This window comes from Alnus glutinosa, chromosome 2 (assembly GCF_958979055.1).
Source record: "Alnus glutinosa chromosome 2, dhAlnGlut1.1, whole genome shotgun sequence".
Lineage (NCBI taxonomy): Eukaryota > Viridiplantae > Streptophyta > Magnoliopsida > Fagales > Betulaceae > Alnus > Alnus glutinosa.
In genome coordinates, this window is record NC_084887.1 from 4688699 (window position 1) to 4703239 (window position 14541).

The following is a 14541-nucleotide window of genomic DNA, read 5'->3' on the forward strand; positions in this document are numbered from 1 at the left end:
TATGTTGAGTCATTTTAAAAACGGCTCAAAAAAAAGGGCGCAAAATATTTTGAGCCGTTTTAAGGCCTTAAAACGACTCTTTTTTGTAGTGTATGCATGTGGTAAATCGAAATGTCACAAAACACCGAACTTAACTTTAACAACTGCTTGTGAAATGTTTGAGTTCATTGTTTTTAAAAAAAACAAATTTTATTGGTATTCGTAATTTTTTAAAAACAAATCAGATTTTATCAAATTTTTTCTAATTTGTTTCGGGAAGTCAAACCATCATAATATCTTTTTCAATTTTATTTTGTCTCAAAATTCGTGTAGTTAAATTTAGATTTCAAAAAATCGATTTATATGAATCAATGTAGTAATTTTCATGATTTATTTCTTTGGATGGAGGATTAGGCCGGTGGGTTGCTTTCGTTATAGCCTTTTTTATTTGGCTTTTGAATTTTGCTATGAACATGTGAATGCGATCAGAAATTGTTCACAAATTAAGTGGTTTCCTGCACTCCTCTGTCTCTCTTTCTTTCTTCTCCTTATTTTGAGTATTGATTTTTGTTAATTGTGTCCAATTTTCCCACAGAAATAAAACAAATTAAATTCTGAAAAGTTTTCTTACCATATATATATATTGTTGAATCCTAGAAAAACTTTGAGGTAGACATCAATAAACCTCCTCCGATCCCCAATATATATTGTCTGTATGCTTGGACTCAAAAAATGTGTGCCGAGTGTTCCATAATTTAATTAATATTTTAACGCTTATTTTTATTTGTAGACTCAAAATCTATAAATGATAGAGATCAGTTTTAAATTCAAGATGTTTTCTTTTATACTATGTTAAATTACCACTTATTTTAAAAAATTAAATTGATAAAAAATAAATAAATTTAAGAGAAAACTTCACTTACCACCCCTAATATAATTAATTACTTTTGTAATTATACCCTTAAAGTTTTAAAAAAAATCTTTCAATTTTTTTTCTATTTCACCTTTCTTAAATCATGTCAAAATTTTAAAAATACCATTTTTTTTTTTTTAAAAAAAAAGAAAAGTGTATAAATTTTTTTTCAAAGACTTAGGCATGTTAAATCCCGACCAACACCTAAATCCTTGGATTATTTTTTTCTAAAAAAATGAAGGATATTTTAGAAATTTTGACACCCATCAGTTTGATTTAATGAAAAATTCTAATGGATCGGAGGGGTGAAATTGAAAACAAATTAAAAGATAGACATACTAAATTGACACTTTAAATTTTATAGGTATAATTGTAAAAATGATGAAAGATTAAGTAATTTTTTCTTTCTTTTAAATTTATTTATTTAATAAATTTTTTAATGTAAAGAAATTAATCACGCTTAGAGTTCTCTGTCTTCGATCATGCCATTTTTTTTTAGGATAATGAATTCCACTGATGTTCGGTGCCTTTTTATATCACGTTCCTGTGTCCGAGGAATATTGATATCCTATTGACCAATACTTACCATTTGTCCCTGCACTAAAGAAGAGTCAATTTTCTCGAGCCCAAAAACTGTGCTGTGCAGCACTTATTTCTTTTATTATATTGTTTTATCTGCACATACTTGTGCATGTAAAATGCCATAAACAGGCATTACTCTTTATCTAGACATGACTTTCATTTTCACACTTATAAATACATATTCATTGATGTAACATTAAAAATTATTATTAAATTTTGGTTGAATTGCTATTGAATCTTGAATTTAATATATGATAATTTTTAATGATCCCATGAAAAATAAATGCAGAAAGTGAGAAATGTGTAACACATTCTCAAAATCAAAATCAATGAGAGAATGGAAGCAACTTTTGACCCGGTAACATACTTTATACAAGTATGAAAAGCAACAACTATCCTAGCCAATATAAAAATCACAATCAAAGTCAATAAAAAAAATACAAAGACAACCACCAGGCCACTATCAGAAAAAGAGAGAAGATGGCCGCGTGACAACTCGTTGGATTTCTTCCGTTGGAATGGTCCAAAAAGGTTTCATGCATGCATAAACGATGATGTTTGGGTAGGATATATATATATCACTTAGAAGATTGTATAACATTCAAGTGACATTTTATAATGCTTCCAAGTATTCATTTTAAGTTAAATAGTAAGTTTAAGTTTGTGTTACAATGTGATAGTAAACTCAATCTCTATTTGCATGCTAAATAAAAACTGAATCCCAATTATTATTATTATTATTATTTTTTCTAAAAAAAATACTCCTCTTGTTTCTGAGTTTTGAAAACTTTATTTTTTAGTCAATGAGTTTCAATTTGTATTACAAATGGTACCATTATTTTGAGAAAAGACCGAATTAATACTTCAGTTAAGCTTTTCGTCTAAAAACTAACGGTTCGCTACGTGTCAACCTCAAAAAAATTAAAAATCTTTAGAAATTAATTAAAAAAAATTAAAATTAAAAAAATATATATAAAAATAGAAAAAATAAAAAAAAGGGGGTGGCTCACCTTGGGTGGCTGAGCCACCCCTTGGCCGGTCTGAGGTGGTCGAACCACCCCCAATGGGATGGTTCGGCCACCCCTTGACAAAAAAAAAAAAAAAAAAAAAAAAAAAAAAAAAAAAAAAAAATTTAAGATCGATTTTGGCCTTTGGGGGTGGTTCGGCTACCCTCAAGGGCCAAACCCTCCAAATTTTGTTTTTTCTATTTCGCCCTTGAGGTGGCCAAACCACTCCTGTGGCCCTTGGAGGTGGTTTGGCCACCCCCAAGGGCAAAACTGATTTTGCTATTATTATTATTTATTATTTATTTATTCTGTCCAGGTGGTGGCCTAACCACCCCCCATGGGGTGGTTCAGCTACCCTAGACCGGCCAGCCATCCCCCATTTTTTTTTCTTTTTTTCTTTTTTTAATTAATTTTTAATTTTTTTTATATGGTGCCACGTGTCAACCTTTGAGGTTGACACGTAGTAGACTATTAGTTTTTGGACGGAAAACATAACCGAGGTACCAATTCGGTCTTTTCCTAAAATTGAGGTACCATCTGTGATGCAATTTGAAACTCAGGGACTAAAAAATAAAATTGTGAAAACTCAAGGACTAAAAATGTGTATAACCCCCCCAAAAAAAAAAAAAAAAAAACTGAACCTTATTTTGGTGTTAAACGTGCTGTAGCCAACTCATTATGCATTGGTTATGTTTTCTACAAATTAACTAAAACTAAAACGTAGTGTTTCATAATAATTGTAACTATTTATTGCACTCTCAAAATCACAACCCTTTACAAAATTATTTTCTGTACAAAATTCAAAACTATCTACTGCCCCTTGGAGTTCGTCTTTAAATCTGATCAACCACAAGATTCTCTCTACGTAGATTTGTGGGGATCATATATATATATATATGATTATATGATTTTATGGGTTTATTTTTTTTATTTTTTTAATCTGTGTTTTGTTGTATTCTTGCGAATTATGTTATGCTTTTCTTTACAGTGTTTAATATTATGCATCAACTTTTTCACCTATTTTAATATATGTATGTATATTTAATTACAGAGTTTTTGCGTAACGATGATTTATGAATTAATTAAGATTTGTGGAGCACAGAGTTCTTGGAGTATTCACTTACTTCTTTGAAAAAAAAAAAAAGAAGACTTCTGAACTTTTAAATTGTCAAATGTACGTTCAAACTTCAAATGAAACTATGCAAATAAAAAATATTTACTGCACTCTCAGCCTTTTACCTTAAAGCACAACGATTATGATTGTGTTTCTCAAAAAAGAAAAAGAAAAAGAGATTATGATTGTGTGATCATTTATTTTTACCTTTAAAAAATCGTTCTATACAAAAAATACAGTAAAAAATTTTTTGTTTCAATAGAAACAATCGCTACTTGAGAATTTAGTTTCACTCATCGCCTCTGATGTTCACGATTTTGTAGGAAATGAATCCCTCTCAAATTCCAGTAAAAAATCAGGTATTGTATTATTATTAATTTATAATTATCAATCTCATTATTCAAAAGCCAGAAGCAAGAGGCTTATAGGATTCTTCAAATCTTTACTCGATCTGCCGTATAAACGTAAGGATTTATTTCTAGATTTTATTTCCTTTGTAAGAAAACAGAGGTTAATGAATGCATTTATGTAATATATGATTAGTATTTTCTATTTTATTTTTTGGTTTATTTGTTTTGTTTTTGTTTTCTATGATTTTCTTCTTCCTTTTTTTTTTTTTTTTTTTTTTTTTTTTTTTTAATTTTAATATATATATATATATATATTCTTTCATAAATTTTATGGTAAATTTAGTAAAATTATAGTGAGAGAGAAAAATTCACATCATTGTGTTTTGCACAAGGTAAGAAGATTTTTTTGGTTTACGCTGTTATTTAGTAATTTTTCAAATCCCTTTTTTTGGAACGTGTAATACACATTGTTTACGTACTTAATTAATGAACGACATTGCTTTCAAGGTTCATTAGAGCGGAAAAAATTATACATAAAATACAGTTATTTTCCGTTATATTAGTATGTTTGATTCTTTGTTTTTTGTCTTTATTTTTTTGTCAAAATAAATAATGCTCTTACTTTCTTATTCTCTCATATAAGTGGTTTTTGATTTAGCCTATAGAAAAAATTTGGGGTACACATACACTCCATAATTTTTGTTTGCTTTCTTGGAATTGGGAAAATATACAACAAATAATTATTTTCCATTTTTTGAGTAATTTCTCTTCTTATTCTTTTTTTTTTGTCCCCTTTAATTTTTATCTTTATTTTTTATGGTCATGTTAGTTTGTTATCGTTTTTTATTTTATTTTTGTTATAAGTTATATATTATTTTTATTTATACTGTAAAAGTAGTTTATATATATTTTTATTTTTTTTAACATTATATATGCAAATGATGATCATTGGAACCAAAGAAAGTAAATTTTTTTCTCCTATTATGAGTATATTTCGTTGGTCGTCCGTTTTCATTCCCCCCCCCCCCCTCTCTTATTTGATGTTATAATTTATATACAAAAAATTTAGCTATTTTATATTATAGGAGTATTTTTCCAGTTTCTGTTTATTGTCCGTTTTCAAATTTTTTTTTCTATTCTAATTTATATATTATTTTTATTTCTGTTCTAAAAGTAGTTTTTTTTTTTTTTTTTTTTAAATGTTATATATGCAAAGGATCGTCGGGGAAAAAAAAATATCTTTGTTAGACATAACTTCTTCCTACACCTATGAAGCTATGAATTTATTGTATTGGAGAAAATATACAATAAAAGAAAAATAAAATTAATTTTATACTATATGAGTATTTTCATTTTTTTTTTGTCATCTGTTTTCATTTTTTATCCTTATTTTTTGTTCTAATTTATATATTATTGCTTATTTTGTGTTAAAAGTATTTGCTTTTATGATATATATGTGAAGGACATTGGTCGAAAAAAAAAAAAAATCTCATTTTGTTGGGACTTCTTTCTATACCTATTAGTTTCATTGAAATCAAGAAAAATATACAAAAAATACAAATCTTACGTATCAATTTTTTATCCTTATTTTTTGTTCTAAATGTAGTTTCTTTTACATTATACATGCAATACATATATACACCTCTAGAACGTAAGTTGTATGAGTTACACTTCATTTCATATTGCCCTCAATTTTAAAGGTAATATGAAAACAATATTTATAAAAATGACAATATAATATTTGGCTTCATGTCTAATAGTTTATAAATTGTTGATTATTCATTATTTGATTATGGTGAGAGTATGATTTTGATTTTTTTTTAGTTTAAATATGTTAATTATTAACAAAATTTTCTTTTGGGTTTCTTTTGTAAATATTGAATACAAGTTATAAATGATGTGAATACACTATTTTGTTCTTTATTTTTGTGAATTCCTATATTATGTAAAAGGTCTCTTGAATTAATGTCTATATAAAAATTGAATAATGTGATTACTTATAAAAAAAAAAATTGAATATATGTGATTTATTTTGACTCCTTACAAGATAATTTACAATATTATACAGCCACATATTTTCAATCTTATTCCAAAATTTTTATTTGTTTCTTAAATTAAATTTAACATTCTAATTTGTTATGCAATATTAATTAGTAAAAACCCGCACATGATGCGGGTTATTTGCTAGTCATATATATATATAAAAGTCGAGTTTTTCCTTAGAATGGCATAGAATAGTGACACGTGGCATGAACCCATACTTTTTATTGACTAAACCGGTCATTTAAATACTGAACCGGTCTTTTAAATAAAATTGAACCGGTCTATTTAATCTCTCCCTCTCTCTCTATTAATGATACAAGTAGCCTCTCTCTCTCTCTCTCTCTCTCAATTAATGATATAAGTATGACTCTTTGGTATTTTTATATTTTTGGTTGAAATCTAAATATAACCGGTCTATTTAATCTCTCCATTTCTCTCTCCCTCTCTCTCTATTAATGATACAAGTAGCATCTCTCTCTCAATTAATGATTTAAGTATGACTCTTGGTATTTTTATATTTTTGGTTGAAATCTAAATATAACCGGTCTATTTAATCTCTCTCTCTCTCTCTCTCTCTCTCTCTATTAATGATACAAGTAGCTTCTCTATCAATTAATGATTTAAGTATGACTCTTTGGTATTTTTATATTTTTGGTTGAAATCTAAATATGTTTCCATTTTGTTTGTGAAATTTATGATTGAACAATTCTTCATTTGAATGTTTATGAGATTTTTTTTGTTCATTTAATTTATATGAATTAAACTAAAAATAAGGGTCTTATGTATTAATTAATTTAAATGTTTTATGAGATATTTGTTTTTCTTTTATGTAATTTTTACGATTTTCACTTATTTTTTGTAAGTGTTATTCTACTTTTGAAAGTCAAAAAATGCAAAATTTTATTTGATTATTGTGCACAAAAGGAATATAAATGCTTTTAAAACACTAAAGAGTTAATTAAGCATTAAATTTGATTTTTTTTTTAATGTTCAAAATTATATGGATTTGAAATTTGTGATTAAACAATTCTTCATTTGAATGTTTATGAGATTTTTTTTTTTTGTTCATTTGCTTTTTCGAATGTTCATAATTATATAGGATTGGAATATAATAGGTATCACACCAACATTAAAAAGAATTCCTACTAATTTTCTATTTTATATTTTGACAATCAAAATCGTGGTTTTCTTCTTACTATTTTTATTTTTCATACTTATTTTCATTCTAAACTACACCTATGTGAACAAATATTTTAACATGTTTTAATTTATATGAATTAAACTAAAAATAAGGGCCTTATATATTAATTCATTTAAATGTTTTATGAGATGATTGTTTTTCTTTTATGTGATTTTTATGATTTTCACTTATTTTTTGTAAGTGTTATTCTGCTTTTGAAAGTCAAAAAATGTAAAATTTTATTTGATTATTGTACACAAAATGAATATAAATGCTTTTAAAACACTAAAGAGTTAATTAAGCATTAAATTTGAAATGTTTTTTTTTTCTTTTTTTAATGTTCAAAATTATATGGATTTTATTTTTATTGAAACATATCATATTATATCATATATATTTAAAAGCCGAGTTCCAACTTAGAGTTGGCCTAAAATTAGGACACGTGACATAAATTCATACTTTTTAAATATTGAACCGGCCATTTGAGTAAAAAACTGGTAATTTAAGTAAAACTAAACCAGTCTGTATATTTCAAGTAAATAAATGGTGCATTTAATATGACTAATTAACTATCTTATATTGAATAAAAAATGAATAGAAACGTCAAATTTTTTTTTTTTGTCCTCAAATCCTCACTAATTTCTACCTCTTTCTCTTCCTTTAAGTAAAACTGGAAAAAAAAAAAAAAAAAAAAGTAAAATTGAACTGCTCCATGTATTTCAAGTGAAATAAACGATGCGTTTAATATTCCTAATCAAATATCTTCCATTGAATAGAAACATTTAATTTTGTTGTCATTAAATTCTCACTAATTTCTACCTCTCTCTCTCTCTCTCTCTCTCTCTCTCTCTCTCTCTCTCTCTCTCTCTCTCTCTCTCTTCCTTTAAGTAAAATCTTTTACTCCAATACCGCTTTCCCTCCTATTAAATATCCGTTACAAACTAAACCTCAAAGAGTCAAATGTCAGTTTTTTTTTTCTTTGGAAAATGTCAAAAGTCACTCCAATATCTATCGCTTTCTCAAATAAATATAATATATGGAGAAGTAATGGTTTGTGGTTATGCAAAACTGCAATGTTGTTTACATTACCAGAGAGTGGTGCTCAAAGCAAAGAGAGGAAAACAAAAAAAAAAAAAAGTAAAATTGAACTGCTCAGTATATTTCAAGTGAAATAAAAGGTGCGTTTAATATTCCTAATCAAATCTCTTCCATTGAATAGAAAATAAATAGAAACATTTAATTTTGTTGTCATTAAATTCTCACTAATTTCTAACTTTTTCTCTCTTCCTTCAAGTAAAATCTTTTACTCCAATACTGCTTCCCCTCCCACTAAATGTCCGTTACAAACTAAACCTCAAAGAGTCAAATGTCAGTTTTTTTTTCTTTGGGAAATGTCAAAAGTCACTTCAATATCTCTCGCTTTGTCAAATAAATATATGGAGAAGTAATGGTTTGTGGCTATGCAAAACTGCAATGTTGTTTACATTACCGGAGAGTAGTGCTCAAAGCAAAGAGAGCGAAGTTTTTGTTATTGTTGGAACCTTTTTGTTTGTAATACTGCTATAGCATTTTTTTTTTAGTTTGCCTTTCAAGTTTGTCGAGGCTGTGTTCAATAAAATTGTAAATAATATGTTTGTATTTATTTTATGTGCTTCTGTTTTTCTGATTTGATTTTCTATCCTTATTTTTGCATTGATAATTTTTTTTTTTTTTTGGTTGGAAAAGTAGTTTTTTTTACGCTATATATAAGAATGATGGTCGAATTAAAAAATATCTATCTAACCGTAGTTTCTTCTTATACCTACAAATTTCTTTGGAACTGGAAAAAGTATATAAAAAAATAGTTATTTTCTATTATATTAGTGGTTATCATTTTACATTTTTTTTTAATTTATTTTCTATGATTTTGTTCTTTCTTTGCATTTTTTTTTGTCCCTATTTCCTAATTTATATTATTTTTTTGTTCAAATTGCCTTTTTTTTTCTTTTTTTTCTTTTTTTTTTTTTTTTTTTTTTTTTTTTTTTTTTTTTTTTTTCCTTTTCTAAATTTTACATTGAATTCAAGGAAACCATGGAGGGAGAGAGTTTACATTAATTGTTGTTTTGAGTACGAGGTATGACGATTTTTTAATTTACATTGTTCATTGATTTTTTTTTTTCCATGTATAATGCATATTGTTAACGTGCTTAATTGATAGACAATATTGATTTTCAATGTTTCATATGAACCATAAAAATATATGGAAAAGAAAACTTTAATTTATTCTATTATTATTTTTCATTTTTCATTTTTTTTGTCTATATTTTCTATGATTCTCTTATTTCATTTCCTCTCTTCTTCTTCTTCTTCTTTTTTTTTTTTTTTTATGTAATTAATATATTATTTTTCATTCAAATTGCTTATTTTATCTTTTGTAAATTTTACATTAAATTCAAGAAAATGATGGTGAGAAAGAGTTTCCTATGGTTGTTTTTTGTACGGGGTATGATGATTTTTTAGTGTATTATGTTTATTGAGTAGTTTTTTTATTACTTTGTGTAATACAAAAAAGATAACACTATTATATGAACAGAAATTTCCTACAAACCGGTTTGTAGGAAATTTCCTATGATCCACATATAAGATTGACATATGTCATTTGGCATGTGAGAAACATATGTTATTTAAATAGCATGTACGAAAAAAATAGTATCAATAAAAAAACATGTGCTTCTCACATGTTTAAAGGATACGTGTCTTTTTAAAATGTGAGTTGTAGAAAATTTCTTATAAGAAATTTTTGTCCCAATTATATTATATTAGTGTTTTTCAGTTTTCATTTTTTTATCTATATTTTCTATGCTTCTCTTCTTCCATTTTTTTTTATTATTATTATGAAACTAAATTAAATAGAAGAATCCCGTGCATAGCACGGGTTACGAGCTAGTATATAATTATAGATGAGTAGTTTAATTTGTTAAGTCTCTGAAATGTGGAGCGAGTGGTGTAGAGGGATCCAGGTGAGATTGGTGAGAGACATTAGCATTTGAAGGATCACATGGACGGATGGACCTGTCTTTCTACTTACCATCAATAACTTGGTAGTGATCGAGACTTTGGGCATTTACTGGGAGAACAACCTACAAGCAAAGATAAGTGGATTGGAGAAAAAATTGAACTAACTCGCTCACCTCTTGCTATGAAAGACGGGGTTATATATATATATATATATATATATATATGTTGGATATTTCTTGGGAAGAACTTATAGTTGGGACCAGAGAAATTCTCCAAGATCATGCAAACCTAACTCGTATCTTTACAAAAAGTTAACCTCAATGAAATCTGGAGCTGGAAAAGGAAAAGTTCTGTATCAGCAAATTAAATACTCTGCAGATTTTCTCAACGGAGCAAAAAATATTCATTTGTGTTTAAAAATGAAAATGAAAATGAAATTTCTAACTGTTAGAAACATGAGAATACATTGATCGTCAGGGATTGAAGTGTGGGAATTTAAAGAAATGTAGTCAACATGTCCTCACAACCCAAGTTACCGACATTTTCTTAATTTTTCTTTATACAATGATTTTCAGGATAAACCCCAATAATGGAGAGCACATGACGTATGTCCTACAAGTAGTCATAGCTGGAGCAACCCTGGCCAACATATCTCAAACAAGTATTGCATTGTAAGTGATGAAATTATTGCAAGCAACTGTAACAATTATCAGTGACATGTCAAATTTTAGGTGCCGACTCCGGACAACAAGTTTCTTCTCTTTTTTATCTCTATTTTTGTTCACTTTTGTTATGATCTCATAATCTGTTAGGATTGTCGAGACTATGCAATTTAGAGAAAATAGAGAGAAAACACAAAAAGTTCATCTTGTTTAAAATAAAATGTAAAAAAATATATTTCTAGCTAGCAACTGATTTATGAGTAAATATTCAAATTATTATATAAAAATATAGTGTATCCAACAATTATATATAATATAACTGAAAACGACGTCCAATAGAAATACATATCGTCAACTGTCGAAAGGAAGGGGACGGGACATGTTTGGCTGCACCCAAACGTTCATCCCCTGAAGTTTCATATATTTTAAGATCAACCTAAAATTAATAAGAATTTTTTTTTTTTTTTTTTTTAAAAAAAAAAATCTTGTGATAAACGTGCGCGCAACTAAATAATTTTTCCCTTGAAGGACATCTAGATGTTTCTTTAATTAATAATTTTTCCCTTGAGCGTTTTCCTCGTGATAAAATTACAACAACAGTAACCGTTGGTCCACCACTGAATCTATTTGTGTTGTATAGAAGCAGAGAAGATTTATTTGTTTCTTCAATAACTTTCTCAACATGTTCATGTACATGAGAATACCATCCAGCTTTCCGATGGAAATAACGTTTTCCTCATCAGCTTCCTCCACCTCATGTTTCCTTACGCCTAACTGCCCAACGAGTGTAGTTTCGCCACAGCGCAGATCAAGAAGAAGCCTGCCAATAATCCCGTCCGTCATGATCGTGTCAAAGCTCAATGAGTTAACACAAGTTTATCCACGGCGATCAGCTCAGTACCATCCTAGCGTTTGGGACCTCAAACTCATTGAATCCTTAAGCACTCCCTATACTGTAAGTCCACTTGTTGTCATTTTCCTTTCGTATAGTCAGACAATCCCTTCACGATGTGTATGTAATTAAGGTTTTCTTGCAGTATGAATTGTATGCCACCCGATTGGAGGAGTTGAAACGAAATGCTAAATTCTTGCTGACTTCCAATAAAGACCCTTGTGTCCTTTCCAAGCTTGCTTCCACGATGCAGCGGTTAGGAGTTGCTTACCATTTTGAAAAGGAGATTGAAGAGGCTGTCGGTCTTTTGTCTCCAGATGTCACTAGCAATCTTCACACGACTGCTTTGCAGTTTCGAGTTTTGAGACAACATGGTTTTTCGATTACCTCAGGTGATGATATCAATTATAAAACTCGACCCATATAGTTTTCATTTTGTTTCTGAGGGCTACAAATTCACAACTTACATCTGATTGGTGTTGGAAATTACAGATGTGTTCGACAAATTCAGAAGCGGCGATGGGAGATTCATGGACAGCTTAAGCAGTGACATGGAGGGACTTTTGAGTTTGTATGAAGCCTCTCATCTTGGAATGCATGGAGAAAGTATTTTGGAAGAAGCCAAGGATTTTAGCACCAAAAACCTGAAATCATTGATGGCAAAATTGAACAGTAATTCAGCTGAGCAAGTGAGACAGTCGCTGGAAATCCCCCTATATTGGAGGATGCCAAGAGTAGAAGCTCGAAACTTCATTGATGTCTATCAAAAGGATATTGCAAAGAATTCGACTTTGCTTGAGCTGGCTAAGTTGGATTACAATCTAGTGCAACACGTGTATCAACAAGAACTTAAAGAGTTAGCAAGGTATCGTTTACTTTCATCTGTATGCATGCTTTCATGGAAGACATTCAAAAATATATATTGACATCTTTGAAACTTGATTCACATATAGGTGGTGGAGAGACTTGGGTTTTAAAGATAAGCTACCTTTTTCAAGGGACAGGCTGATGGAGAATTATTTGTGGGCAATGGGGATGATTTTTGGGCCCCATGCAGTTTTCCAAGTGCAGGATAGGCCTCACCAAATTTGTATGCATATTATCAGCTATTGATGACATGTATGATATATATGGATCGCTGGATGAGCTTCAATGCTTCACTGATTCCGTGGATCGGTAAACGTTTAATTATCAAGGATACAAGTTTTTTTTTAGGAGAAATTTCACTTATATATACCCTTGAAGTATATGCGATTTTGCAATTATAACCTTGAAGTTTAAAAATTTGTAATGTCGGTATCCCATGATTCAACCCCTTTCAATAAAAGTTTAAAAATTTGCAATATTGGTATCCCATGTTTCAGTCCCATGTAGTTTGGGGCATTTTAACAAAAATAAAATAAAAAATTAATGAAATTAAAAAGGGCCGAATCATGGGATACTGACATAAATTTTTAAACTTTGAGGTTATAAATGAAAAACCTTTTATATATTTTTCGGTGAGTGTAAGTAAAGTTTTCTCTTATTTTTATTTTGTCCAAATCATTACTTGGATCATAAACATTGTTTCCTTTTATTTTGTAATTTGTTGAGTAGATGGGAGATGGAGGCAATGGAGAACCTCCCAAAGTACATGAAGATTTGCTATGTTGCCATGCTTAACTTTGCTAATGAAGTGGTCTTTGATGTTCTCAAAGATCATGGCTTGAATACTTTCCCCTACATTAAGGAAGCGGTAAGCCAAAGAAAAAAAAATAAAAATTGAATTCAGTTCCTCGATCAATCCATGTCGTGAGGGTATAATGAATAATGTTTTTTCATGGCAGTGGGCAAATCTTTGTAGATCATATTTGGTAGAAAGACAATGGTTTTCTAGTGGATACACTCCAACTGTGGACGAGTACCTAGAAAATGCATGGACTTCTGTGGGCGGTCCCGCAGCCATTGTCCATGCCTATCTTCTACTTGGGTGCACAATATCAAAAGATGCACTTGATTGCTTCAAGCATGGCTCTGAGCTTATATATTGGGCATCCCTCATAACTCGACTAAGTGATGATTTGGGGACTTCAGAGGTACGTCTGGTTCAAATATTTGCAATTAATTTGACCATATTGATTGGATTGAAATAAATTCCAAATGTGGTGACTTTCTATTTCTTTGGTGATCATAGGCCGAAAGCAAGAGAGGTGATGTGGCGAAATCGATCGAGTGCTACATGGTACAAGAAAGTGTATCCGAAGAAGAAGCTCAAGATCATATAAAGAGATTAATAAGCTATTCATGGAAAAAGCTGAATGAGGAGAGAGCCAAAAGTTCTCTACCAAAGTCCATTGTCAAGATGTCATTAAACATGGCGCGCACTGCTCAATTTCTCTTCCAAAATGGAGATGGTATTGGGACATCGACTGGTGTAACTAAAGATAATTTGACCTCGTTAGTTGTCAAACCTATCCCCTACTGAACTTTGTGTGAGAGACCATATGATAAGGCAGATCCACCATGCATATGTGAGTAAAGTTCTAAATTATTGTGGTTCATAAATGGTTAGTACAAAAATATAAAATGGAAAAATAAATGCTTTTAAATTGCGTTATAGAGTTGCTTTTGTTAAGAAATTATTTGCTTCCACCAATTCCAATTAATTGGGTTGCGCTATGTTGTTACAAACACTTCTCCAAGATACAGTTGTATAATGCCTCGCTTTTTACAAAAAAACGTAAGTGAAATTTTTTCGATTTCCATGTGATATTACGACTTCATCAGAGTTAAATATTGGCAGCGTAATATATTTTTTTTTTCTTTACAATGACACATCGGAG

The 14541-nt window shown here is 29.3% G+C and overlaps 1 protein-coding gene across 1 annotated transcript; it reads left to right on the forward strand.

Annotated features, from left to right (window-relative positions):
- The first annotated feature begins 11514 nt into the window (after positions 1-11514).
- Positions 11515-14307, forward strand: LOC133861714 (probable terpene synthase 9). Its single transcript, XM_062297510.1, is given in 8 exon segments — positions 11515-11782; positions 11865-12111; positions 12212-12584; positions 12673-12769; positions 12771-12895; positions 13316-13454; positions 13546-13794; positions 13893-14307. Coding segments are annotated over 8 exon segments (1788 nt in total). The 5' UTR covers position 11515; the 3' UTR covers positions 14184-14307.
- The last annotated feature ends 234 nt before the right edge of the window (positions 14308-14541 follow it).